General features: G+C 33.9%; 3 protein-coding genes and 1 long non-coding RNA gene across 5 annotated transcripts; 3 read left to right on the top strand and 1 right to left on the bottom strand.

Moving 5' to 3' along the window:
* The first annotated feature begins 3092 nt into the window (after nt 1–3092).
* Nucleotides 3093–4672, top strand: LOC104734797 (uncharacterized). The gene is made up of 2 exons (XR_759387.3): nt 3093–3749; nt 3905–4672. It is a non-coding gene; the product is annotated as an uncharacterized LOC104734797 (long non-coding RNA).
* A 393-nt stretch (nt 4673–5065) lies between these two features.
* LOC104734789 (E3 ubiquitin-protein ligase XBAT32) lies at nt 5066–8501 on the top strand. Of its 2 annotated transcripts, none has more exons than XM_010454434.3 (10): nt 5066–6081; nt 6189–6248; nt 6339–6410; nt 6539–6705; nt 6787–6947; nt 7064–7122; nt 7204–7250; nt 7348–7497; nt 7590–7681; nt 7761–8501. In XM_010454434.3, exons 1-10 carry the CDS (start codon nt 5887–5889, stop codon nt 8282–8284), a joined length of 1527 nt encoding a protein of 508 aa, XP_010452736.2. In that variant the 5' UTR covers nt 5066–5886; the 3' UTR covers nt 8285–8501. The 2 variants fall into 2 exon arrangements, with proteins under 2 accessions (XP_010452736.2, XP_087346543.1); XM_087490417.1 differs by having other exon boundaries at nt 5543–6081; nt 6616–6705.
* A 4827-nt stretch (nt 8502–13328) lies between these two features.
* Nucleotides 13329–15215, top strand: LOC104734778 (B3 domain-containing protein At5g57720-like). The gene is made up of 4 exons (XM_010454423.3): nt 13329–13426; nt 13929–14442; nt 14530–14648; nt 14756–15215. The coding sequence occupies exons 1-4, from the start codon at nt 13349–13351 to the stop codon at nt 14993–14995; spliced, it is 951 nt and encodes a 316-aa protein (XP_010452725.1). The 5' UTR covers nt 13329–13348; the 3' UTR covers nt 14996–15215.
* A 2670-nt stretch (nt 15216–17885) lies between these two features.
* Nucleotides 17886–22115, bottom strand: LOC104734766 (protein SUPPRESSOR OF MAX2 1). The gene is made up of 4 exons (XM_010454413.3): nt 20272–22115; nt 19960–20173; nt 19561–19860; nt 17886–19463 (listed from the first exon to the last, which is right to left on the bottom strand). Exons 1-4 carry the CDS (start codon nt 21447–21449, stop codon nt 18180–18182), a joined length of 2976 nt encoding a protein of 991 aa, XP_010452715.1. The 5' UTR covers nt 21450–22115; the 3' UTR covers nt 17886–18179.
* Nucleotides 22116–26494: the final 4379 nt, after the last annotated feature.

The following is a 26494-nucleotide window of genomic DNA, read 5'->3' as shown; positions in this document are numbered from 1 at the left end:
ATATACGAAATATAGTTTTTTTTTTTTTCTCAAGTACCATTAACATATTTTTAATACTTCTTTTTTTTCTTTAAACAAATTTGTCATATCACCTCTATATTACGTATTTTATATATAATTAATTATATATATATCTTTGTGAAGATACTCTATTTAATATATTTTTTCATATATCTTTTTGAAGATATGTTTTTGACATCTCGAATATACTTGCCAAATTAATTTTGAATATATATATATATATATATATATATATATATATTATATGCTATATAACAATCGTAAACATTTTAAAAGAACAGATTTATCCCTATATATTCGGACAATACCAAAAATTGTATCTATGTACAAGTCTAGTTTGAGGGTTGTTTTCTAGCAAGATAAAAGTAGGCAAATTTTGAAACATATATACTAATAAAAAGTAGAAGCTATAAGCTCCTAAGACTGTCCACCTAGGATTTAAAACAACCAATAGTGATAAGACATGTTACTAATTAACATTTTCTAAAATCTCCAGAATTTTATATATTAAGAATTATTTTAAACAACATATCATGATTTGACATGTCATTCATTAACATTTTTTAAATTTCTAGAATTTTTAAGAAAATGGAAAATTTTAAATTTATGGAAATAAAATAACTATGTACAATATCCCACATCGGCTAGAAAAGTTTTAGACAATGGTTCAGAACCAGTATAAATAAGATTAATATGTTTTCAACAACGAATAAGCAAAAAAGCTTGATTTATGAGGTGTCCAACTTTAAAAGTTTTATTCGGTTTGATCCGGTCTTTAGTTGATCAAATTAAAACTTTGAATAGTTTCAAAAAAAAAATATAATATTTAAAATTTTTAAAAGTTTATATATTATAAATATTAAAACTTTTAAAAGTTCTTAATTATTTTAATTTAAAATTTTAATAGTTTAAAACAAGATATAAATACTGAAACTTTTAAAGGTTTAAATATTAAAAATATTTAAACTTCATAGAATGTTTTAAAATATTACAATTACTTAATCTCCATAGAAATTTTAAGATATTATATCTATACTAATAAAAAGTTAAAGCTATAAACTCCTAAAAGTGTTCATATAGGATTTAAAAAACCCAATAAGAATTAGATATTTCACTAATAACATTTTTGGAAATATAGTAGCAATCTATATTATTAAGATTTTTTAGAAAAAAAGTAAAATCTATAGAAATAAAAAAAATATGTACAACGTCGCACATCGGCAAGAAAATTTTAGACAATGGCTGAGAACCATTATAAATAGAACTAATATATTTCTAACTATAATTTTATCAGGTTTGCTTGATTTATGCTTATTTATCGGGTTTCCAAATTTAAAAGTTTTATTTGATTTATTTTAGCGAATTAAAAATTTTAAAGGTTTAAATATTTATTATAGAATGTTTAGGAATATTATAAATACCTCCATAAAAAAGTTAAGATATTATAACTATTTAAAGTCTATAAGAAGTTAAAGTGTCATTAATATTTAATTAAATCTAAAATAATAAAATGTTACAAATATTTAAACTACATTTAAAGTTTGAAATAATTTTAAATATTTAATCTCTATTAAAAATTTATAAGTTTAAAATTACTAAATATTATATATCAAATTTTTTAATATCTTACTTATCTTCGTTTGTGTTTTATATCTCTTATGACATATAAAACATGTTTTTGTGTATGACTTTACAGATGATTTGATACTTTTGCAGTAAATTTTTTTTTTTTTAAGTCTAAGAAAGATTGAATGATGTCGCAAGACCTTGATTTGATGTTATTTGAGTTTAAAGAAGAAGGATCGACGAAAAGCACAAATATTGTTTTAACTATACATGTGTTCATATTACTTTCTCTGCAAATAAGGATTTTGGTTTCAGTACGTGTTGATCTAAAATCGAATAAATATATGGATGAAATTATCAATAATTGGGTGAATGTGTTGACTATGCTTTTTATAAGAAAAGAAATGATTTTTGTTTTGGAGTTTGATGGGTTAACAAGTTGTATGGTAGTCTAAAAATAGGTTTTTCAGTGAAATAATATGAAGATGTTAATGAGGAAGAACAAGAAGAAGAGTATAACGAAGAACAACCGGGCGGTAAAAGTAACGTTGACAATTACTAAAAAATTTGACAATGAAAATGACAAGAAATAATATGAAGAATAAACAAACATTAAATAAAAAACACGAAAACATAGGTGATAACGATCAATTAAATATGAAAAATGAGATAAATATATGATTATAAAATTATTTTGTATTTCTGGTGGTCAAAGAAATAGTTAGGATATGTGAGGTCACCAGTTTTATCCGCCTCGCCTGGACGTCGAGTTAAATTCATGATTTTTTATCAGATTTGATTTTAAAACACAACTGATTTTTATATTTTTAAAAATTGTGTATCTGAAATTTAATTTTTTCTTTGATAGTAATTTAAAGTTTTCTATAAGATAATATTTCATTAACGTCATCAATCATATATAATACTATAATTGGACCCTAATATTGCATAAACATCGGCAGTTTTCACTATATATATAATTTCATGTTTTTCTTCTGAATTATTGTTTAGGTTTATTTGACGCACATACGGATAAAGTACTAATGAATACTATTCTATATATGAGTAATGATTGAAAACAGACCTCCATTGTAACATTTCGAGTTATAAGAAGAAGAAAAAGAAATCCCATGTTAGCACTTGTTTCTTCTTGAACTAGACTTCTAATCCGAGATATATGACTCAAAGCAATTCTATTTAAATTAATGATATATCTTTGTGAAGATACTCTATTTATTTATAGTCCCTTGATGGATGCAATGACTCGTAAAACTCTTTGGGATTTTATTATAATCAAACTGGCTTTGTCTTTGGATCGTAAGTGAATCTTTAAACCAAATTCATCACTCACTGGTTGAGTTTTATTTATTTATTAATAAAAAATTAAAAGGGATATTAATGTCATGGTTAGCTAAATGCAATTATACCCATGACATGGACACGACCCACATGCTCCTCCCACACTTAAATATATTATATAGACTTGTTGTCATTAATGTCATGTTACTTTTGATGATAATAATGAAATTATTTGGAAAAAAAGGGGTAAGCTTTTCTTAGGCCATGGTTATCGCTGGATCAGATGGCTGATCTTGGGGCTTTTAAAATTAAAATTAATTGAACAGTACCCATAAGATCAGCCCAATTGATCTTGAATAAGATCAGTTCTTCCACTGATCTAAAGGTGACGTGTCACCATGATAGAAAGTTTCGGTTTATTTTTCATTTCCTTGGAACATAATTTTTTCTTCTTCTCTCGCAAACCTCGACAAGGCGAAACGGGAGAGATTTGTGTTCTCATCACCGTCGTCTCCTCGTTTCCTCGTTCCGGCACAGCGCCATCGAACTTTTATTCCGATAGAAGAAGATGGAGTGTGTAGTTCCATTCCGGCGATGCTTTTGTCTCAATTCGCCGGAGATACGCCATCGCATCGTTAACCACAGCCGTCGCCATCTCCATCTCTCTATCTCCGGCGATGCTTTCCTCTTCTCTTCTTTGTTTCTTCTTCATCAACACAGCTTTTTAGTCTTACTCGCTCCTTTGGTTAATTCCAGGGCTTTGGCCTCTCTCTGATAAGAAGATTCGATTTCTTGCTCCACTAGCACAGAGAAGCTCCTTGAATCGCCGTACCGACTCCATCGAGCACCTTCCTCTTTCCATGGTTAGTTCTCAAAAAGTTTCGGTATACTCATTTCGTAGATATCTGGAATTGTGAAATTATAAGGTGACATGAGTTCGTTTGGTTGCTTTTATTGATTTAGTCTTTATTTGTATGCCACTGATGCTGCTCCTATGGTGTGGAATGATTTGGATAAGGTTGCAGAAACAAATTTGGATAAGGTTGATTTTGTCTAAGATTGTTGTGTTCCCGAAGATAATCAGAGTGAAGAACTCGGTTGAAGCTGACATTGTGTTCCTGTTATAATCAGTGATCAGATTGAGCTTCCGTTTTGTGTTGATACATCAGGAACTGAGTTTATCAAATGTCCAGTTAAATGTACTTGAAGGTACTCTCTGTGCTTTGGTAGAATTATGATCCCAATCAAGAACTGGCTCTGCAACATCCACAAAATCAATGCTGCTAGTGGTCCCGCTGCTCCAACTGCAGGCATCCGGAGAATCAGACGTTATATCCCTAGCATCATCAGATGGATGCAGTATAGGATGAACAGGCTTGGACAAGAAAAAGCACTGGCTTGAGAAGTTTCGGTTAGGTTCGGAGTCACCAATATCTGAACAAGATGAGAACGAACCAACGTTTCTTGATGTACAGGAAGTTGCTTAAGAATTTGATCTGCGGAGAGAAACACGAAACGATATGAAAGCCGATCAGAGCAAGAAATGATTTGAGTTGGCACGGAGAATTTGGTTGATGCAATAAACCTCTTCTTGTTGCAGAATCAAGATGATTAGGAGTCCAATGAGAAAGGTCGGGACTACGAAAAACATTAGCATCAAAACACCTGCAACATTTTACAACTTTGTAGACTTCCCCAATGAGAAAGGTCGGGAATACATTCTTTAACCACTTTGTAGACTTCCCCATGATGAATGGAACTCAGAACACCTGCAACATTTACAAAAGCTTATGATTACTACTACCAATAATCAAAACGAAGACAATTAACAATAAATAATTAGGTGAAGAGTAACATCATTTTGTTTAGAATCAACTCTAATAATTATGCTTTGAAAAAATAAAACTTACTACTAATAATTAACGAAATGGAAAGAATCAAGAAAGAACACCAATGATTACCCCATATAAGTTAACAAATTTTGACATTTTAAAATTAAATAAATAAAAAATTATTTAAAATGTTTTTTTTTCTTTTCAATAAAAATTTGTTATTGTATTTTGAATTTTAGTAAAAGTTTTTAGAGTTTGCAATCAAAATGTTATTTTCTAAATTATTATAATTGTATGATGTTTAAAAATAGATTATTAAATCTTAAGATCTTACACATGTTCTCCCAATAACTAACATTTTAACAAAAGTTCTTAACTACTGATCTTACATTATTTTTACAATATTTATACTTTAAGAACACCCTAAACTGATCTCCCTATAAACATGCCCTTACGGTGATGAAGAATGTCTTTTTTCTCTTTTCCATTGTGAGAGAAAAATTATGAGAATTTTTGGTTAAAACAAAACGCGCGAAATCCGGAGATTAGTTTTATTATAAAACCTCTGGCCACAACGTTCTCCTCTCTTGATCTTGTCTCTCTTTTGTTCTTCTTCTGGTTAAAATTATTAATTAAAGTCAATTAATTAGGGTCACCATCACACACACACACACACACAAAATAAAATAGAAAGATCAATTTTTTTTCCTTTTTTGGGTTAAAGTAATCACCAATTTGTTGTTTTTTTTTTTTAAATCATCTTTTTGAACATTTCCCTTTTTTTTTTTTGTCTTATAGATTACCATTTTTCAAAGAAGTTTTCTGGATGATCTTTTCCATTTAATTTTTGGTCAATTCTTTTAAAGTTTTGAGCTTTTGTTTTTTCTTTTTTGGTAAATTTTTAAAAGCTTCTTCTTTCTTAAAAGCGGGATCATTATGATGATGATGATGATGATGATCTGTACATAAGAGAATTAAAGAACCCCCAACAACCAAAATCAGAAAAAAAAAATCAAATCTTTTCTTTTTGCAATCATTCGAATTAAAATTCAATTTTGCAAAGATTGTTTTTTTTTTTGTTGATTTCGATCATGGTGGTGGTTGCTTATTAGGGGGTTGTTGTTGTTAATCGGGTCGGATCAAAATTACAGTTTTGTATCGTAAAACGATGAGGTTCCTGAGCCTCGTCGGGAACTCATTCGGTTGTTCTGCGTCCGGCGAACGCTTAGTATCAGCGGCCAGAGACGGCGATTTACAGGAAGCCAAAGCTCTTTTAGATTACAACCCAAGACTCGCTCGTTACTCCACTTTTGGCGTTCGTAACTCTCCTCTTCATTACTCTGCTGCTCAAGGCCACCACGAGGTTCCCCCACCCCAATTCCTTAGCCTTCTTTATAAAGATCAATACTTTTAACGATTTAGAGATTCTTAAAGTTTCTGACTTTTATGGTGATGATCTTGATCTTTCAGATAGTTTCTCTGTTGGTGGAATCAGGAGTTGATATTAATCTCCGGAACTATCGTGGACAGGTATAATAAAGCTGTTGTCTTTTTTGGTTTTGTACATTGTTGTTAGATTGATTTTTAAGTAATCTGAATATAAGAGAATTTTGGAAACAGACGGCTTTGATGCAAGCTTGTCAACATGGTCATTGGGAGGTTGTTTTGATTCTGATTCTTTTTGGTGCTAATGTAAGGATTCTTTATCAACTTTTTTTTTTATATTGTGATGTTCTTTTCTTTGTCTAACTGATTGTGATAACAAAGTATGTCAGGTATTGGGACAATGATTTGTGTTTCTTGATTGTTGGGGTTTTTAGATTCACAGATCAGATTACTTAAATGGCGGTACTGCTCTACATCTTGCTGCTCTTAATGGTCACCCTCGATGTATCAGGATCTTGCTTTCGGACTATATACCAAGTCTTCCCAATTGCTGGAGCTTGTTGAAGAATAAGAAATCCTCAATTGCTGGTTTTGATTCAAGGTCAAATAGTGATATTTTTTGTAAAGAACTAGCTAGTGGTTTAGTTACATGTGATTTATGTTCTTTGGATGTATTTTGCAGTGTTCTTCACGAAGTGATCAACAGAGCAGCAGATGGTGGAATCACACCTCTTCATGTGGCAGCTTTGAACGGACACATAGAGACGGTGCAGTTGCTCTTGGATTTGGGAGCTTCAGTTGCTGAGGTCACTGTCGAAGATGGAACCACAATAGATCTTATAGGTTATTATCATATCCCCCAATTGATTAACTTTGATAATGAATGTAGAGATTCTTTAAGTGACAGACTTAATTCTGTAGTTTGTTTTACGCTTTGGCTCTTTGGTGTTACATTGTAGGTGCTGGGAGTACAGCTCTTCATTATGCTTCATGTGGTGGAAACACGCAATGTTGCCAGGTATATATACACATGCTTAATCAGACAAGGCTATGTTTCATTTAGATCAGTTATGAATTCATCTGGCATTTGGTTTCACAGCTTTTGATCGATAAGGGTGCCTGTTTAGCTGCTATGAACTCCAACGGGTTTGTTCTTCTCTCTATTTCTCTGCCTGCAATATCCAATCCAACAGTTTGATATAAACCGCAATGTGTTTATTCGTTTGGTGTTTTTTGGTTTTAGATGGACTCCATTGATGGTTGCTCGCTCATGGCACCGCAACTGGCTGGAAGAAATCCTGAACCCAACTACAGAGCAACCACAAAGCCATCCACCAAACGTCCCCTCTCCTTTCCTCTGCCTTCCTCTAATGAGCATTGTCAAGATTGCTCAGTACGTAAAAACCCTTTCACCTAACTGAAACATTCTATATGAATGCAAGATTCTTTGAGACTGATTGGTGTTTCTCCGTTTGTGGATTTCAGAGAATGTGGCTGGCGAGAAAATGATTGTAACACTCCATGTCGTGACCCTTGTGTCGTTTGCTTAGAAAGAAAATGCACAGTATCCGCAGATGGTAATGTAACGATTTCTCAATACCAAAATTTGTTCTTTCTTAGAACATTTGAATTGATTGTTGTGTGTGACATTAACAGGATGTGCTCATGAGTTCTGCACAAACTGTGCATTATACCTAAGCACCACAAAATTAACATCGTCAAAGACATCACAAGCCACACCAGGTTCAGTCCCGTGTCCTCTCTGTCGCAACGGCATTGTATCATTTACCAAACTTCCTCATACAACAAGCATAACAACAACAACAACATCATCAAGAACAAGCATCTCATTGTCCTTCTGCACTTGCTCCTCCGATGTCTTAGACACAGCTCTCCTCACTAACCCTCACTACAGCTGTAGACCAGTTGTGTCAGGAACCGGTACTCGAATTCCACAATCCGTTAGATCATCATCGTTTCGGTCCCTTAGCTGCAACCGGTTTCCTCCGAGACTCTGCCTCGGGGGCTCAGACGTGGATGAACCGCAAAGCCGGTTAATGGATGGATCATATTCAAGATCCAGTTTACGGTTCAGGCGATCAACGTCGCAGGTTGAAGGAAAACGTTCTTGGTTCTCTGCATTCAACCATTGTGTTACAACTGGTGGAAGTGCTTGCTAACTCAAAACGCAATTGTCGTTTTTTTTTTTACCTTCTTATATATTTTTGTTCCCAATTTTTTTGGGATTAAAAAAAAAAATGCTAATTGATTCTGTGAAAGTGTTAAATTATTCATTTTGTGATAATTCAAAGTGTTGTAATAATATAATTAATTTGGCGCTGCCATTACATTGAAATGGTGTGTGTGTGTATATATGTAAAAAATATCATTTGTGAATGTGTATTTCTTGCTCATGAACATTAACTTCGTTCAAGGTATCACCTGAATAACTTATGAAACACTTTAGAGATGCATAAAGATTACATTTACTTATATAGACGTTTGAAAGCAACTTAGAAGAAATTGAGAAGTTAACATTGATAAGGAATTTACATAAAGCTCAGGAGGAATAGAAAGAACAAAACAACCAAAAATAAAAGACAAAAATGAAGAGAAGATAAAAGAAAACAAAAGAAGAATACAAGACTAATAAGCCTTGCAAGGTCAAGAAAAAAAATCTTCTAAAATATAGAAGTATTTTTCCTATTGATGACTCAGTAAAAACAAAAATAGTTTTTGTTTGTTAAGAAAAAAGAAAAAAAAAAAAAAAGCTCAGCGAGGATAATGCCAATGGAACACTAATGTCCAAGAAATCTTCTTCTCCGTGAGATACTCACACGTTCGAAAGTACATCCATGATGTAATGGAGAAACCAGACAAAGTTGAAAGAGAGAAACGATCATCACTATAATCATAAATGTCATGATGATGATGATCATGAGCATGATGAATCAAGAAGAAGAGGAATGATATGATGCTTTTGCTCTGAAGTGATGATGTGAGAGGGGCAGGTGAAGTTTTGTGTTTATATAGGGAAATAAGAGGATGCAACTAATAAATGGAAAGCTAGACCAGTATTATGAAATAAATAAAAAACATGAACCGAAGCAAGAGGAATCACAAAACAAATTACAAAACTAACATTAATAATTAAATATTTATAACATTTGCCAAAAAGATTGTAGTACAAAAGACACAAAATGCAAGAACATACAAAGCTTTATTTAATCTACTTATACACGTTACATTGAAAAGTCTAGTAGTATTATTTATTCCATCAAATAGTCAGAGAATCTGAATATTTTTATCATAAAAAATCACAACAAAATGCGAGAGACTGCCCCATACAAAATGATAGCTGAAATTACACGTTAAACGAATTTCGAGTTGATAAGCAGTAAACAATTTGAAACACTAGTAAAGACTAAAGACCAGTGTTCTAAAATGCGGCCTACGCGGATGCCTAAGCGGCGGTTATACGCTATACGGTGACCGAGCGTCTCGAATTTTAGTTATGCGGTAATTTAGGCGGTTTTAAATAATTCGGACGCCTAATAGCGTTTAGGCGGATATTATGCGGTCTACGCGGACGCCTGTACGGATTCTAGACGGTATGTTGACTAAAATAATAAAAAATACTGTAATTAAATATTTTTTTAAATAATATTTTTGTTTCTAATAAATATTATAATTAGCCTCTAAAGTCTAAACTTATGAAATTTAATTTGGTTCCAAAGTAAATATAAACTTACATTTTGTCAATTTTACAAGTTTTTGAATCGATTATGTTTTTTTTGTTTAAAATGTGAGATTATTATAGATTCTAAACTATTTTGATAAATAAGAGTTTATTGAATATAATATTTGATACTATATTTTTGTTTTATGTTTTCTAAAATTAAAGTGTATAACTTTTCATCCTATATATATATATATATATATTATTTTTATATAAATATATATTCATATATCTAAAATATATAATTCGCCTACATTCCGCTTAGGTACCCGCATATACGGCTAGGCGCTAGGCGTTTATCCACCGCGTAGCAACCGTATAGCGCGTTTTAGAACACTGCTAAAGACTATGTTTTAGGTAAAAAAAAATCATGTATATTAATTACCTCTCTAATTTGTACTACAAATTCTGGGTGACGATTGGTTCGTTTTTCCTATTCAGATTTGCTTCGGTTTTACTTTTACGCTGAGACAGTTGGTCTCTCTGTCACGTTTTTTACCGTCTGCGTTACGAAGTCTGTGGTGGAATCAATTTAGCTCTCTCCTTCTTTTCTTACATTTAAAGATTCATGTCCTCGTTTTACGTATCAGTTTTAAGAAAATCATGGTTACCCATTTTCAGAAATTAATAAGCTAAGTTAGAGAGAAGTGGAAAAACTCAAAACCTAAAACCGCAAAGCTATACACATTTTTAAATAAAGAGCTAGACAGGAGTTTCATTGGGTTTTTGTTATGTGCTTTAACTATAGCCTCTCTCGTGTAATAAATTTAGTAACCAATAGAAAGAAGAGCTCACCTTCCTCCAACTACAATGAGTAATTTATAAAAATAAAAACAAATGTGAAGGACGGGTGAGAGTAATTTACAGTAAAAATTCAGTTTGATGGAAGTATTAAATGGCGTTTTATATGTAAGAAGAGGAGAAGAATACAAAAAGCTGCAAAATGTATAAATAGGTGTAATCATCACAAAACTTTGGGATGTGACAATACATTGTCAAGCTTCTGTCTCTTTCTCTGATGGGGTTATTAATACTGTTATAGTAATCTTTTTAACTATTTTCAGTTACAGGGAAAAACAAAAGTAAAGTTTTTGAAATTGAAGAAAAAATGTTACATGCATGGCTTATTTATTACCAATTTCTTCAACGTTCAGATTGTCCAAGTCAAAGAATCTCTTATACCAATATAGAAAGTGGGACATGACGACTTTGATACTCCTATTTTTCCAATTGGTGCCGAAAATATATTAGTTACTTTTGTCAACTCTGTTTTTTATTTTCAGAAAAAAAAACTCAAGGTATTACTGTTTCACACACTCCCACACCTAAAGAAATATAAAAAATCACGGTCGTTTTTGAATTGCGAACTCTTTTCATTACATTGAGCCCAACATATAAAAGCCCATTTAAAAAGTAGAGCAGTGAGATGAGATCAGTCTCTCCACTCTCCACATAGCGGAAGATGTGTCGACGGACAATTATTATTCATCTCGGACGAAAGCGCTTACATGGTGTTAGATTTAGAAGTATCTTCAGATTCTGTGACTGTGAGTTGGATAATTTTGCATGCATCAATTTAGTAGTTAGTGCAATTTGAATTGTAACAACTATACATGTTTTGATTTTTTTTTATTGAAGATTCGAACATGTATCTCGCTCGATGTTCTTAGTGTTACATTCTTGTTATTCCATCGTCCTTGGGTACAGAGTAAAGGACACATGAGTTGATAACATGTTGTTACAACACTTTTTAAGTTTTCACCCATATTAAGCCTCTTGTTCTACTTATTGGAGCTAATATCGGCCCATATAGGCCCATATTTGTTTAATGAGTGTATTTTGTTATGGCATTGCTTTTACGCATAAAATGTCTATTTTGGGAGTCTCTACTCTCTAGTACAAAAGCTTTTCAGAGCTCTCTGAAAATGTATCCGTTTATTGCCGATTCTACTGCTAGGTGTCTCTTCAAATGACGTATCAAACCATTTGCTTACGACTTTGACTAATTGAATTGAGATGGTATGGTATACACACACTCAGGGAAAAGGGCCATTTCATACCTGTACACTCTCCAAAAGTGTGAATTCCTTCCTATACAATTATGTAGTGCTAATTTAGACATGTACCCTAATAAAATTCAAAATTTATACATGTACTTTTAAAACTGAGCCAATTTCATGGTTTATGTTAACGGATTTAAGTCAACCGTTAGAGATGCTGACTTAGATTCCACGGGTGTAATGACGTGCCATCGAGTTCCTAAAACGACGTCGTTTTGCTATGTTATCTCGCACAAAAATTTGGAAAAACCTCACTCCCGTGGCTCGAACCCACATTCTCTCACATGTTTTACTAAGGACATAACCAATTGATCCCACAACCATATTCGAAAGTATGATACAAATTTATTTATATAAACCTAACCACTATCTAAGTCCCAATAAAATAAAATGTTGTCGTTTTGAATTGGGGGAAATTAATAATCCTAAGGTTCTTCTTCTTCTCCTTCTATCGAAATTAGAAATCTCCAGTGTATGACTCATCTTCTTCTTCTTATTCTGGAGATATATAGATGATAGATCTATGACTCTCTCTCTCTATGACGTCGCGCAGCAGGAAAAGATAAAAACTGTATTTCGTTAAAATCAATGGCTTCGTTTAAACAACAACACCTCAACTCCTTGAAGAACAAGTATGAGCTGACGAGATTTTTGAGATCCACAAAACAATTTTTTTTTTTTCATTAATTGATGCGAAGTGGTCAATGGTCACAAACTCATGGGTCAACGATTACGCATTTTAGTGCTTCATAACATGATTTGCTTATAAAATCAGTGGATGCTATGATTGATTACAAATAATTTTAAAGAGAATCACTATGAAAAGGAAACTGGAGATTCTAATTTCAAGAGAAGAAGAAAGAAGAAGAACCCTAGAATTTTTAATTTTTTCCCAATTCAAAACGACAACATTTTATTTTATTGGGACTTAGATATTGGTTAGGTTTATATAAATAAATTTGTCTCATACTTTTGAATATAGTTGTGGGATCAACTGGTTATGTCCTTAGTAAAACATGTGAGAGAATGTGGGTTCAAGTCATGGGAGTGTGGTTTTTTCAAAATTTTGTGCGAGATAACATAAACAAAACGACGTCGTTTCAGGAACTCGATGACACGTCATTACATTCGTGGAATCTGACTCAGCATCTCTAACGGTTGACTTAAATCCGTGAACGTGGACTATGAAATTGGCTCAATTTTAAAAGTACAGGTATGGATTTTGAATTTTATTAGAGTACATGTCTAAATTAGCACTACATAATTGTACAGGAAGAAATTCGCACTTTTGGGGAATGTACAGGTATGAAATGGCCCTTTTCCCCACACACTCACACACTCAAAAGACTCTCTCACACACTTAATACATGTTGAAGAGGTTCTATATAACTCCACACAGCTTCTTCAATTGTAGAATTCAGACTCAAAGCAAAAGACAAAAGAAGATGGCGTTAGAAACTGGGTTTCCTCCATTTCCAGATTTCCTCAAGATCTTCAACTCCCATGAACATTCTCAACGTTTGGTAAGTTACACCATCTCCTTCTCTCTCTCTCTCTCTCTCTCTGTTTATCTTCTCCAAATCACATGTCTTGCTAGGTTGTAGAATGATATATATAAGATTACGCTTGAATGGTTTGTTTATGTAGTTTGTGTTCATGCTACGTGTTAGTAGAAGTTAAAATGACAACAAAAAACTGTACAACTTGACATTTTTATTCCTTTACTCTGTCTCTCAGCTCTGTTTCTGCTTGGCTTTTTAGTTTGAATCCTCTGTTTTATCTAACTGTTAGTTTGATTCATGTACTCTAGACTAGATCTTCCTGGATTCATCTGTTTCTGACTATTAGAGTTTGGTTCTGTTCTTGATTTCTTAATGTCTGGTCCTGTTTCCTAGGGTTTCGTCTTGTTCCTGATCTCTTAGGGTTTTGCTATGTTCAACTCCAAATCTGATTCCTCTGTTCTTGATGTCTCGTTGTCACTTAGTGGAATGTTTCACCTACCTATATGTTACTGTCTTTTTGTAGGTAATCCCAAGAGGCTACAAACAGTACTATCCAAACCCTCTTCCTCAGCTCGCTGTTCTCAAAAGGGCCGAAGGAAACTTTTGGACTGTCAGATGGACGATAAGCCAAGAGGAGACTATTAGTTTCCAAGAAGGATGGGAAAAGTTTGTTAGAGACAATGGTCTCATTGACAGAGACTTCCTCTTGTTCACTTATGATGGTTCTCGGAGCTTTTGGGTTCGCATCCACCGGGATGGCCTTCCTCTGGAGCCAAGCTGTCCCATCAAGATACAAGAAATATCAGATGATGAGGATGAGACAGTTGGTGATGGTGATGGCCGTGACCATCATATGGAAGAAGGAGATAGCCATGAGAACTCGATCGTTTCTCTTTCTCTGGGAAGCAGCGACGATATTAATGGTGATAATGAAGATGATGATGAAGATGATGAAGATGATGATGATGGTGATGATGATGATGAAGATACAGCGACTTGTGTAGTTAACAAAGCTAGTGGAAGCTGTTCCAAGAAAGGTAAAGCAAACTTGTCTAACATTTTTTCTTTTTCATCAAAATGTATTGATTCTAACAATACATTTTTTTTTGAGTGATCTTGAGCAGTAAGGGTGAGAAAGAAACGTGCTGATTCCATTGATGATTCTGTTAAGGTGCAAACGTATCTTGAAAATCCCAAAAACCCGTTCTTCATTTCAACTTCATCGTGTTCAAGGCGTGTCTTGGTAAAAGCTTTATTTGAGTACTCTTTTAAGATCTTTCTTGTGTGACAACATTTAACTATCTACTTACTAATTATAATGAGATTTGTTTAATGTTTGGTTGATCGTAGGTAATTTCTATGCAAGCAATAAAAGACTATAACTTGAAGTTTGGGAACACAATCAATCTCGTCGATAATTTCGGGTTGTTAAAGAGAAAGGTTGGGAAATGGAAAGATCGTGTTGTGGTACACAAGTGGGACGAAATGTACAACAGGAACAAAACAAAGCCGGGAGACATAATCATATGTGAGATTCTGCGTGAAGGAGGTGTTGTTCGCACCGTCAAAGTGCACTTCGTGAAGAACTGAGAAGTGAAGTTTAATTATCGTTTTATGGACATGATGAAAACGTTTGTCTCTAGCCTCTCTAGGCTCTTGTTGAAGTTGTGAACTTGTGATCTTGTTCTTTTATCTCTCGGATTTATAGTTAGCTTTTGAAGTTGTGTTGCATGTTTAATAGAACTGATGGTTATGGTCTTTTAATTTTAAAGTTATGTTGCACGTTTAATAGAACTGATGGTTATGGTCTTTGACTCCAGACGATTCAAAGATAATTTAGAAACAGATCTTATTACAATTGACTCCAAACTAAACTTCATTTCGAAATAGAGTAAGGTTGCCAAATAAGATGACACTCTCTAGTCTACACTTAAACATAAATTTACAAACTCCTCCTTGGTTTATTTGTTGGGCTATCTCCAGGCCCATTTTTCCATAATTTAATGGTTAGCTTTTTCCTCAATTATGCCTTTGGATTTGAACCCATGAGTTGCAGGCAACAAAGTTGGTAATAAAGTGAAATTTATGTTAACATGTATAAATAGTTTCACCATCTTATGTATTTTGTACATCAATATTACCAAATCTTATCAATTCTTTTAAAAAAAAAAATATAAGATTGGTGCCCTTGGATTATCCCCAAGTGTAACTGTACAAGTGGTTTGAACTAGAAGACACCTTACTCTTCTTCTATACAAGAAGTTGAGTTGTCCAAATCAAACACGTCAATTTAAATTAAATAGCCAATCCTCCACATTTTCTTACAAGTTGCCATCTCTCTCAACATTTATTGAGCATACAATATTTAATAATCTCAACAATCTCATGCATTCGATAAATCCAAATCTACCCTAATCGATCAAAGTTTAAATTGTACAATCTAATAAATTTGTATTCGGTCAAAGTCAATTTTAGACTAAAAAGTAAATCAAAAGGAGGAGACAAACAAAAAAAAAAAAGGAGGAGACAGCAGAATAAGGAAAAAGGTTCTGTTTAGTAGTATTATGATTATCTAACCACTCTAATAATTAAAGTAGTACTAATCACAATACAACAGTCTTTTTCACCTTTATCTCGACGCAAACAAACAATTAACAACCATATATATGTACGTTAGATCATACTATATTTTAATAAAAAAGTATATAAAATCTCTGAGACTTTTTTGCGTCATACCTTTTTGTAGTTGTAACAGGTAAGGTCTAAAGGATAAAGTATTAATTTAATACTACTAGCGAGTATTAATTTAGGGTTTTATTAGTGGATAGCACAATTTTACCTACAAATAAAGGAAATACCACAACGTCAAAGATCTTTGGTAACTACCACTTTCCGTACGATGAAGTTGACAAAATTGCCCTCAACAAATACACGGGTAATTTACAAAACCGACAACAGGGTGGACTATGTAGGGGACAATTACAACAGTAGGCAATGATGGATTTGTAATATTAGGAAAACTCATGTTGGTTAGTTAGTGGGTTCTGGCAATATCACTATATATCATGTTTTTTTCAAAAACCCCGATGTACGTTTGTAACGTCATTAGTTCCATGCTATTTCTCTCGAAAGCATGTTTTCTTTTGTGAGGGATGCATATCAATGTTTTTAGTTCACCTCGACTATGCGTGATCCATCTACTAAAGGCGCCTCTGTAACGGGCAGTGTATCGACGACGGAGATATAGAAACGGTGCATTGCATCACATCATATTTTCTATAAGACACGTATGGAAGCAAAGTACACGTTCATTTGGAGGCTTTTTTCGTAGACATGTATTGTTGGTGGTGGAAGATTCAAATGAAGCAGTGATGGTGGTTTCGGTGGAAGCAATGGTGGTGGAAGACTCAAAGTAGTGATGAGGGATTGCATGGTAACTCTTACCAAAAACTTGGTTTAAATAACAATCATTTTTTTAAAAATCATATGGTTTTACAAACATAGCACAGTTTAAATAAAAACAACGTGAAAGATAAAAGGATAGCGTGTGTTACAATAACTCATTAGCAGTATGATTTTGGTCGGAGATGATGCATATACGGTGGGTGAAGGAGAGAACAGTTCTTTTGGCCCAAATGTTAGGTTTACCAAACTTCAAAACAATGTCGTTTGCTTATGTATTTGGTGATGGTGAGGATTTAAAAAGAAAAAAATGAACGTAGATGATAATGAGCATAATTGTAATAATTGCCATGGAAGAGAGAGGACACAGGTTTACTGTTAACACCGAATAAATATGTGGTCGTAAATTATTGCGTTAGTGAATTATCCCATCTCTTTAGTTATACAAAATCTGTAATTCAAAAAACTAATGATAGCTCCCTATAGTAAATGTCCCTATAGGGTACTCACCTACGGAAGGCCAACAAGGTAATTACATCACTCCCTCTTGACATCTACAGTAGTAAATGTGGTAGTTTCTTAGTTAAGTCTGATTTTTATGCTATCTACTGCATATTCCCATTAATTTATTAGAATTAACAAAAAAGAGAAAAAGAGTTTTTGAGGAAAAGGTCAAAAATGCAACAATAATAATTGAAGATATATATAGTATATAATTAAATGACGACACACATGCAATGTTCACCATTCAGTGAACCAAAAACTTTGTTTTTAATTTAATAGTAGTATATAGTTTGGTATCTTTTTCAACTTTTCAAGTGTGTTATCTTTCTGTTTTTGGAAACTTTTTCTTTGCCTTTTTCTTTCCATTTTTTGTCTTTTTTCTCTTACATTTTTCCGTTTTGTATAGGTAGAGATGCAAGAATAATCTAAGCAATTACAGTTTTTTACATACTTCTTAAATCGAGAAATTCAAATGGTCCCCTTGACATAAACGACGACTAATGAAAATGCAATTGTTTCACGTATCTATCTTTTACTACTTCTTTAGATTAATTTTGTAACTGAGAAAGAAAAAAAAATAAATACTTTTAAACTTTATTAATCTTGCATTATTTATCTATCAAATAAATATATCTATAATTGCTACATAAATCACCCCTCCCTTTTACCGTACATAAACATAAGATAAAACAAAACTAAGACTGTGGAGTAAAAAAACAAAAAAGAACTATAAACACCTTTCTTTCTTTCTTTCTTTTTTTTACTGTTTTTACCCCTAACTGTTCCCCTTTTTCCCACCCGCCAAAACCAGTTGAGACATATTTACATCCCTGTCCTTTCACAGTCCAATGCAACAGCAAAAACTCATTTATACTGCCAATGTAATACTTGTCGGCAGTAAATCACCGTTGTTACGTTCACTAGAATCTTCATCTAGCTCCAGCCGAGCTACTGTACGGTCACCGTAAGTACCAGAAGACGACACTCTAGCCTTGAGCTGGCTCAGGACCGGAACAATCGCCTTTTCGATCCATTCCTCTAGCTCTGTATGGCCTAACCACACTCCGCTCAAGATTCTCTGAAGCGCCTCGTCTTCGACTTCTATCGATAATGATTCGCCCACGGTTGTAGCGAATCTCTCAGATAATGTTTCTGTGATTCTCCGTCTCACAGCTCCGAAATCAACCGCTCGAAATGCTACCGCATCGTCTACACGGCTGACCAAATCATGGAACGCAAATGGAACGCACTGCAGCGACAGTTTCCCACTAAAGCCTTGCTCTTCTTGATCATTATCTGTTGTTAGATCGCTTGTATTATGAGAACCATCATCCGTATCAGCAGCTTGGTTCAAATCGAAAGATAAACCCGAACCATGTTCTTTCTTCGGTTTCGTCACCCTCTCCTCGTCGTTACACAACCAACTCGCTCGTCGTTTCCCAAACTTCTCCCGCATGCACAACCTCAAACGCCAGCTTTCACTCGCCAAGTCCCTTAGCTTTGCTTCATTGTCTAGGAACGACGTTTTCGTCTCTGATGCGAAATGCCAGCTCGCTGTCATAACAAAGATCACGTTACCTAAACTGATCTCACGGCCGTGCGAGTCACGAATCCTGCCTCTATCCATAGCCTGTTTTATGCTACCACGCACCAACATATCCGCCTCGTCAATATCTTCAAGCAAGATAACAGAAAACGGACTCCTCTTCACAGTTTCCGCAATCTTATCCAACGCGGTTTTGCCACGGAAACTAGGGTTTCCATCTCCAGCATCCTGTCTCGAGCCGAGCTGAATCATAGTTGGATTCGTCCCGTACACAAGGGAAGACAGAGACGACGCCATTTTCCTCTTCCCAACTCTATCAGGTCCTGAAAACAGTAACCAGACATCTCCCTTCGATAAAACACCACGTCGTTTCCCGTTCCCTAGCTTGCATTGACTAACTGTTGCAGCCACCGCAGCTGCTGCATCGTTCTGCCACCACACTTTCTCGGTCATTCCTTTCAAGAGCTTCTTGAATAAATCAATGTCTAACGAATTCCCAAGATTCTCCTTAGGCAAAACACTGATCTTATTGTTGTTCTGCACTGATTCAGAAGATATGCAGCCGAGAAAATCTCTCACTTGCACATCTCCAGCTTTCTCTGAATCCTGAAATACGCAAAACGCAAGTATTCAACGTCAGGTTTTGTAATTTCGATCCACAAACACTTCCATCAGAGTATAAGGAATATTCAAATCGACATACCTCTGCTCGTCCAAGAACAAGATCTGTCTGAACCGGGCTCCCAGGAGGACTCTTCTTCTTAGCCTGCTCAGTCACCAAAGAGCTCATAGGTTTCAACTGCACCCTCTCACGCAACTCTCTATTGGGATGTAACTTAGGCTGTAACGGCTGACGAAGAAGCATATTAGGACCATAAGAGCTTGTCGACAACGTTATAGGAACCGGAATCGGAACAATCCTCTCGTTCTTGTTATGAAAGCTAGGATGAAGACGCACACAAGCATCATTCCATTTCTTCTGCACTTCTTCAATCTTTGCTTGCTGCAACAAAACCAAATTCAAAACCTGATCAAACTATGAACTGTAATCGTAAAGCTCATTGCTATTGTCAAAGAGAAGATTCAGAAAACAAGAACTCACCGGTAAACGATCAACTGGTTTAGCTTTCAACAGCCACTGTGGCAACTGTTTCTGCTGAGCTACCTCTGATTTAACAACCTCTGGAGAAGACACTGAATCAATCTCAGCGAGTTCTCGCTCGTAACTCTGCAAACACTGTGGACAACACTTCAATGTTCTATTCGCAGGCACAAAGCTCTTCAACGGCGTGAATGATTCCAAATTATTCGCAAGCCTGAATCAAAAAAACATCACTCACACTGAGAAAAATTCACAAAGAAAAAAAAAGCTGAGATTTTTCTTAACCAAAATCAAAACTTTAACAAAACCCACCTCGGGAAAACACCAGAGACCGGAGCTTTAGCTGCAGCAGACACAGCTTGAAGATCCCAATCAGTTTCCATTGAAGGATGATAAACTTGACACCTTAGATAAGTCTCACACGTAGCTGTTCCAATAAACCAAAGTCTTCCTTCAAACTTCTCCAAAAGCCTCCTTAGCTCCGCCACCGCAGTCCTCCCAACCTCCACCGCAACCGTAACCGGCGGTTGCGTTGAGCTCGGCTGCTCCACAAGCCATTTCAAGTCTCCAAGATCGAGAATCACACCACCACCGCCAGGATCAGAGTTCTTTAAACGAGTCTCAAGCAACCCATCTAACTCCCTAATTCTCAAAGCCTTATCCGAACTGATCTCTTCTAAATGAACCACCTCTGAGTTCTTCACCGCTAAATTCCCAACTTCTCCGACTTCAATTTTCTTAAAGATCTCACGAATCACCCGACCCGGCTCCGAATCCCCAACCAAAACCGGGTTTTTCTTCTTCGCCCGACCCAATATATCCATAACCCGGTCCACGTCATCGTTCTTATTAACAACCGCCGACGTAGCAGCGCTCTGCTGTAACCGTGGGTTAAGATAAGAATTCCGGGTTATCGGAGCTCCACCTCCTCCTCCACCGGGTCTAAAATTCAACCCGACAGAAGGAACCGGAGTCGGAGTAGAATTGTTCAACGACTGTTCAATTGTAGCTTTAACCGCCGGACTAGAGAAGCTAGCTTCTCTCATAACCCGACTCACACTCGGATCATCCAAAATCGAGATGATGAGCTGTTCAAGCTCGACTTTAACAGCCAACAAAGGCTGCTGCTGCTGTTCAGGACACCCGCGGCGTTGATGAGCTTGAGCTCGTTTAAGCGCCGCCATAAGCGCGTTTGAGATGGGTGGATCATTATTATTAGGAGGAGTGGCTGTAGCTGTAGGGAGACGCTCTAAGGCGACGCTGAAACAGAGCTCTAAGGCTCTGCACTGTAAAGGGTGAGAAGAATTGGGGTGAGATCGGATACAAGCTCGTCGGAGAAAGCCAGCAGGGGAAGCTAAAAGAGTTGTAGCGACGTGGAGAGGAGTGGTTTGGCCGTGGTTACGACGCGCCGCTTCGGAGATAGATTGGTTTAAAACGGTGGCAGCCTCCGGCGTCAGAGTCTGTTGAATCGTACTTAAACCAGCTCTCATATCTCCACTTTTTGTGTGCTCTATCTCTCTTTCTCTCTCTTTCTTCAATTATATGTGGGGATTAAAAAAATGTGTATAAAAATCGAATCTTTTAATAAGAGTAATGAGAAAAAATTGAATCTTTTGAAGTTGGGTGTTCTCTCTCAATTATTCAGACAAGTTTTGTGAAACTGAAGTTGTTTTGCCGATCGGGGGAGGATTATAAAAATGGAATGAATAGGGATTTGGCTAGAACTGATTTAAAGAATATCCCACCGGCCAACAAAAAAATGAAAAGGCTTTTAGATTGGTTTTATAAGACAATGAGGAAAAAAAAAGGTCTAGTCTTTTTTTTTCCTGATTTAAAAATTATTATTATTATTATTGGGAGAAGTAGTAGACAAATTGGGATATCAAATGGATCACAAAAAATGGCTTTTTAGAAAATATTAAATTTAAATTGAAGATAAAAATAAAAAAGTAAATATAGAAAGGTGTTTGTGGGGGAAAGAAAGTTGCAGAGTGAAGAAAAAAATTCAAAGAGAAAAGGTGAGAGTAGTAGAAGAAGTGAATGATACTTCTCTCTCTCTCTCTTGCTTTTGCTCTTTTTAATTGTAAAAAGGGACTGTTACGCGTATCTCTGCATCTTTACATTTTATGAGAGTTATAATAAATGTAAGTAACAGTAATAATAACTATGGATGTGTGTTTATATTGAACTTTTTTTACTATTGATTTTTGTTTCATTTATTAGCGGTTAAGTTTTTTTAAGTTTGAGCCATCAGAAGAACTACTAGTACAGGTTTGGTCTGGAGTACAAGCTACATACATAGCTAAGCTAAACAAAGTATTATAGTACCATTAATTTTCGAATACTTTACGGGAGACTGATTTTTCTTTAATTGTGACAATTACCAAAAAAAAAAATCTTTATTAGAGCTATTATAGTCATTGGATCGGTCTGTAAAATGTAATTGTGAGTCTAGCTAGGCATAGCTTTGTTTTTAAGAATTTAAAAAGGTTTAAGCATTAAATTCGTTTATATATTGAAAAAGTAACTTTTTCATTTTCATTAGATTAGTTTAGATTTTTGACTTAACTCTACAACCGTTGTTTATTCTAGTTCCACTCTATATACTGTATTATTTATTATATCTTGCCAGTTTATATATAAGAGATTCTAATTATAACATTTTATGTCCACTTTTGTTGTTTGAAAAAAGTCATTAACAAACAAATTTGTGAGACGAAAAAAGATAAAGTTGTCTAATCAAACTGAATAAAAATGAAAGTCGTATCTCGAAGCATGGCTTTAAGTCTTTAACCCACTTTTCTTGTTAAATGTCAACTTTTTTTAGAATTCAACATTTTCTTCGTGATATGTACTACTACTATTAGAAACAAAATTCAAACGTAAATAAGAAGGAAACCTGTATTTTTTACATGAGTCTAAAGCAGGTACCTGTGTTCATGTCATGAGATGTCCATGGCAATTCAATTCACGTGATATATCACATATGGTTTACACACTTTAAAGAACACTTCGTATGTGGGAAGTATGTAAATAAATATAATATCAAGACGTTTTAAATGGGAAAGGATATGGTTTTTAATAGGTTTTGGAAAAGTATGTGTGGTCTTTTGGTTTAGAATCGTTTCGATTAGTAGAAAACAACAAAGATGGCATAATTCATAGGAGGACTATAATTTATAAGGGTAGATACTTTGTATTGTATAGAAAGTTTTTGGATCTGCAGTTAGTACTATTTTGTAAGGACATCAAACAAAAATAAAGTGTCGTTATAAAAAAGATACAAAATTAAAGTCAATAACGCGTTTTAATAGTAGACGTGATATTATATGCGTTTACTCGAGTCATCATATAAAACTTTAAGTTGGTTTATATTGGCTATATCTATCAACACTTTTAAGTTTTAACTAAGCGTTGACTACCTTTACTTTGTTCAAAAGTATGTAGAACGGAAAAAACTGGTTTTGAATTTTGATGAGGTAATTTAACAGAGTCAGCATATACTGTAACTTTTGATTTGCCGAGATAACACGTTTTGAAGGTTTTTCTTCTCTTTTTTTTTTCCTTTCACTTCTTGCAACCTAGCCTTCGAGCCAGCATTTGATGCCGTACGGCGAAAAAAAGTCTAGATAAAGTTTGACGATGATGTATGAACTGTCAAACGGTACAAAGTATGTGATCAAGATATAAAATGGTAGTTAGGAATTAAGAATTTAGGATTAAGATTTATATCTTGTGATTAAATGTTTATGCAATTTGATGACATTAAAATGGATGGTTAGTTTATGGTTTTTGCGATAAATGTTTTTTATTTTGGAATAAGTTAGACATTATAGCAAAAGAAAGATATATCTGCTCAACTCAGTGCATTTGTATCTTTTAAAAAGGTTCCCTTAATTTGTTTCCTATGTATTTACTCCCTCTGTCTCACAAAGATTGATGTTTTGACATTTTCACACATTTTAAGAAAAATTTTAGTTTTTATTTGTAAATTAATTTATAATTACTTTTTGGTAGAGAGAGAAAAAATAAACCAATAGCAATTCAAAAATTTAAATATTTTCAATGATTACTTCTTAAAATCTACAAAACATCAATCTTTGTGGGACAAAAAAATATCCCAAAACATCAATCTTTGTGAGACAAAAAGAGTATATGATTATCTTGGTTAGGATGCGAGATAGTAAAGTAACTATATGATTATCTATGTTTTCTCGTGTGCTCAATAAAAATAAAAAGCTGTCGTGACTCTCATTATTTTCTTTCGAGTAAAAGCTTAAAACTAGTATTACTTTCTTCTATCCGTCGAAAAGAAAAGAAAAAACAATAAGACTATTTACTAATTACTACTAAGTTCTAACTATGTTTTTATTATTACTAGCTTTTATTTCCATGCTTAAACCTCATTTCTTGGGTTTTCCACAAAATCTAAAGATTTGTTTTAATCGCTCTATATAATTCGAGTATATAATGTAGAATTTCGTAATGTTGGCTTTTAGATGTGTGTGTTCAATAATAAACGTGTTTCTTCTACCTTTTAGATGTGAGCTTCTCTGTTGTTACCCTAAACTAAAGTCGTATTATACGTGGTTGACATAAGTAAATTAAAATAGTCGTATACGTAATATGTGAGATTCACTCAAATCAAATGATCGTCTGCTAAGCTAAAAGTACACGTCGATATCAATATTATATTTACTCTGTATAACAATATTAATTTTATCATACTACACTTGATAGTTTTGATTTATATTGTGTACATGTATTAGTACTACTTTTTGATATCTTACGGAGTTACGTTACTAATAATAAAAAATTACTACTTTTGGTGAGCATTTGTTAATAATAATAGAAAAATAAATCTACTTTTCGGTAAGCTAATAAATTAATCAAGAAACACTTTAATTAATGGGATAATTAATTAATAAAATACCTTAAAAGGCCACGAAAATTATGATGTCCCCTTTTGGCAACGCATGCTCTCTCTTCCCTTTCCCTTTACGCATTTTCTTCTCCTCGACATAACTACTTATTTATTTATATATTGTTATCTCGAAAGTTTTGAAATCTTTTCTATATCAAAATGTTAAAAATTAGATTAACCTTATAGACTTAACATATTTATTAGTATGTAACTGTTCAGTTCAGTCATATTTTTTTACATATACGTAAAAACATTGTAAAAAAACATACTTTTATGAAAGAAAAGAAAAAATGCATCAGCTACACCAAGATGCAATGATTCTGGTGATTCTTATCTCGTAAACTAGTATGTTAAAAGTATTTTAATCGTTATGAAAAGAAGTGAAGATGAGATTGGTGGTGCGGGTGAAAAAGGCCAACGCGTGATATTGCTTCTTCGACAATCACCTTTTTTCCTAATTATTAGCATCAAATTATAAGTTTTACTTTATCGTTCTCGGTTCATTACGATGTGAAAAAGGCTTTTTGTTTCCAATTTCATTTCTTTAAACAAGAAACAAAGTCAAACAAACCTTTTATGCACGCTACAACTTTGAAAAAAAGGTTTTCTAATTTTATGGAATTTCCATACGTGTGCATATATTTTATTGCATGACAGCATGAGACATGTTAAGTGGCATTGATCATGTTTATAATTAAATTACTCCATAATAACATAGGGTTTTTTTTTTTTGTGTATGTATCTTTTGGAATTAGAAAAGAAACATGTTGTTTAATTTATGCGTATATGATTCTTTCGGAAGCAATATCTGGATATTATGATTACAAACTAGATATACATGTGTGTGTAATATAAACATTATATCAGAAAGAAAGAAAGAATCTTGCTTTTCACACACGAGTTCTACTTTTGTATTTGAAGTCAAAAACGTTGTCGGTGCGCATTGAGAAAGTAAAGATGATGGATTTGATCAAAAAGATGAAAGCTTTTACTTAGACTTTCTCGCTTTCTCACAAAGTCTGAATGATAGATGAATGGAAGAATGAAATGATGAGAAAGGAAAATAAAGTAAAGAAGAAACATAAAGATTTAATCATTTTTCCTTGTTTTATACTAATGATTTTTAACTGCTTTAGTTACACATGCACTTGTGTGAAATTTGTTTACACATTTTGAGCACCATCGTGTCATCTTCTAGGTCAAGCTTTTACCCAACACAACCAATCACTCAAAACAAAAGTGTTCTTTTCACTTCTCATACCCAACTCTTTCTCTCTCTCTCTCTCTTATTATTTTAATCTATCAAGCAAGTCAATTATCCGGACGTCGGAAACTCTAATTATATTGTTCATTATTATTAACATGAATAAAAATTATGAACCGGTATGACGTCGGATGTTGAAAATATTCCTGCAATACTCGAAATTTATTGATATATAAATTATAGATGGATATATGCAGGAACTGCGAAAAGTATACAGTATAAATATATAAATGAAAAAATTAGTGATAATATAGCTACCTTTGTTTGTGTAAATCTTTCTTAAATTTTAAAATTTTAATTGTCACAAAAACATATAGTCAAAAATAATATAATACATGGTCAATTTG

Source organism: Camelina sativa, chromosome 2 (genome assembly GCF_030686135.1).
Source record: "Camelina sativa cultivar CO46 ecotype springtype chromosome 2, ASM3068613v1".
In the NCBI taxonomy this organism is placed as follows: Eukaryota; Viridiplantae; Streptophyta; class Magnoliopsida; order Brassicales; family Brassicaceae; genus Camelina; species Camelina sativa.
The sequence above is the reverse complement of the archived record's forward strand: the minus strand, read 5'-3'. Positions and strand labels throughout refer to the sequence as shown.

What these genes read in the sequence shown, in the direction of transcription:
- LOC104734789 (XM_010454434.3), top strand. Translation starts at nt 5,887, where the DNA reads ATGAGGTTCCTGAGCCTCGTCGGGAACTCATTCGGTTGTTCTGCGTCC. An exon ending in ATTGCTGGTTTTGATTCAAG is followed by an intron (nt 6,706 to 6,786) that starts GTCAAATAGTGA and finishes TGTATTTTGCAG; the next exon opens with TGTTCTTCACGAAGTGATCA. An exon ending in ATGCACAGTATCCGCAGATG is followed by an intron (nt 7,682 to 7,760) that starts GTAATGTAACGA and finishes TGACATTAACAG; the next exon opens with GATGTGCTCATGAGTTCTGC.
- LOC104734778 (XM_010454423.3), top strand. Translation starts at nt 13,349, where the DNA reads ATGGCGTTAGAAACTGGGTTTCCTCCATTTCCAGATTTCCTCAAGATC. An exon ending in TGGAAGCTGTTCCAAGAAAG is followed by an intron (nt 14,443 to 14,529) that starts GTAAAGCAAACT and finishes GATCTTGAGCAG; the next exon opens with TAAGGGTGAGAAAGAAACGT. An exon ending in CGTGTTCAAGGCGTGTCTTG is followed by an intron (nt 14,649 to 14,755) that starts GTAAAAGCTTTA and finishes GGTTGATCGTAG; the next exon opens with GTAATTTCTATGCAAGCAAT.
- LOC104734766 (XM_010454413.3), bottom strand. Translation starts at nt 21,449, where the DNA reads ATGAGAGCTGGTTTAAGTACGATTCAACAGACTCTGACGCCGGAGGCT. An exon ending in GTCTCTGGTGTTTTCCCGAG is followed by an intron (nt 20,174 to 20,271) that starts GTGGGTTTTGTT and finishes TTTTTGATTCAG; the next exon opens with GCTTGCGAATAATTTGGAAT. An exon ending in AACCAGTTGATCGTTTACCG is followed by an intron (nt 19,861 to 19,959) that starts GTGAGTTCTTGT and finishes GTTTTGTTGCAG; the next exon opens with CAAGCAAAGATTGAAGAAGT.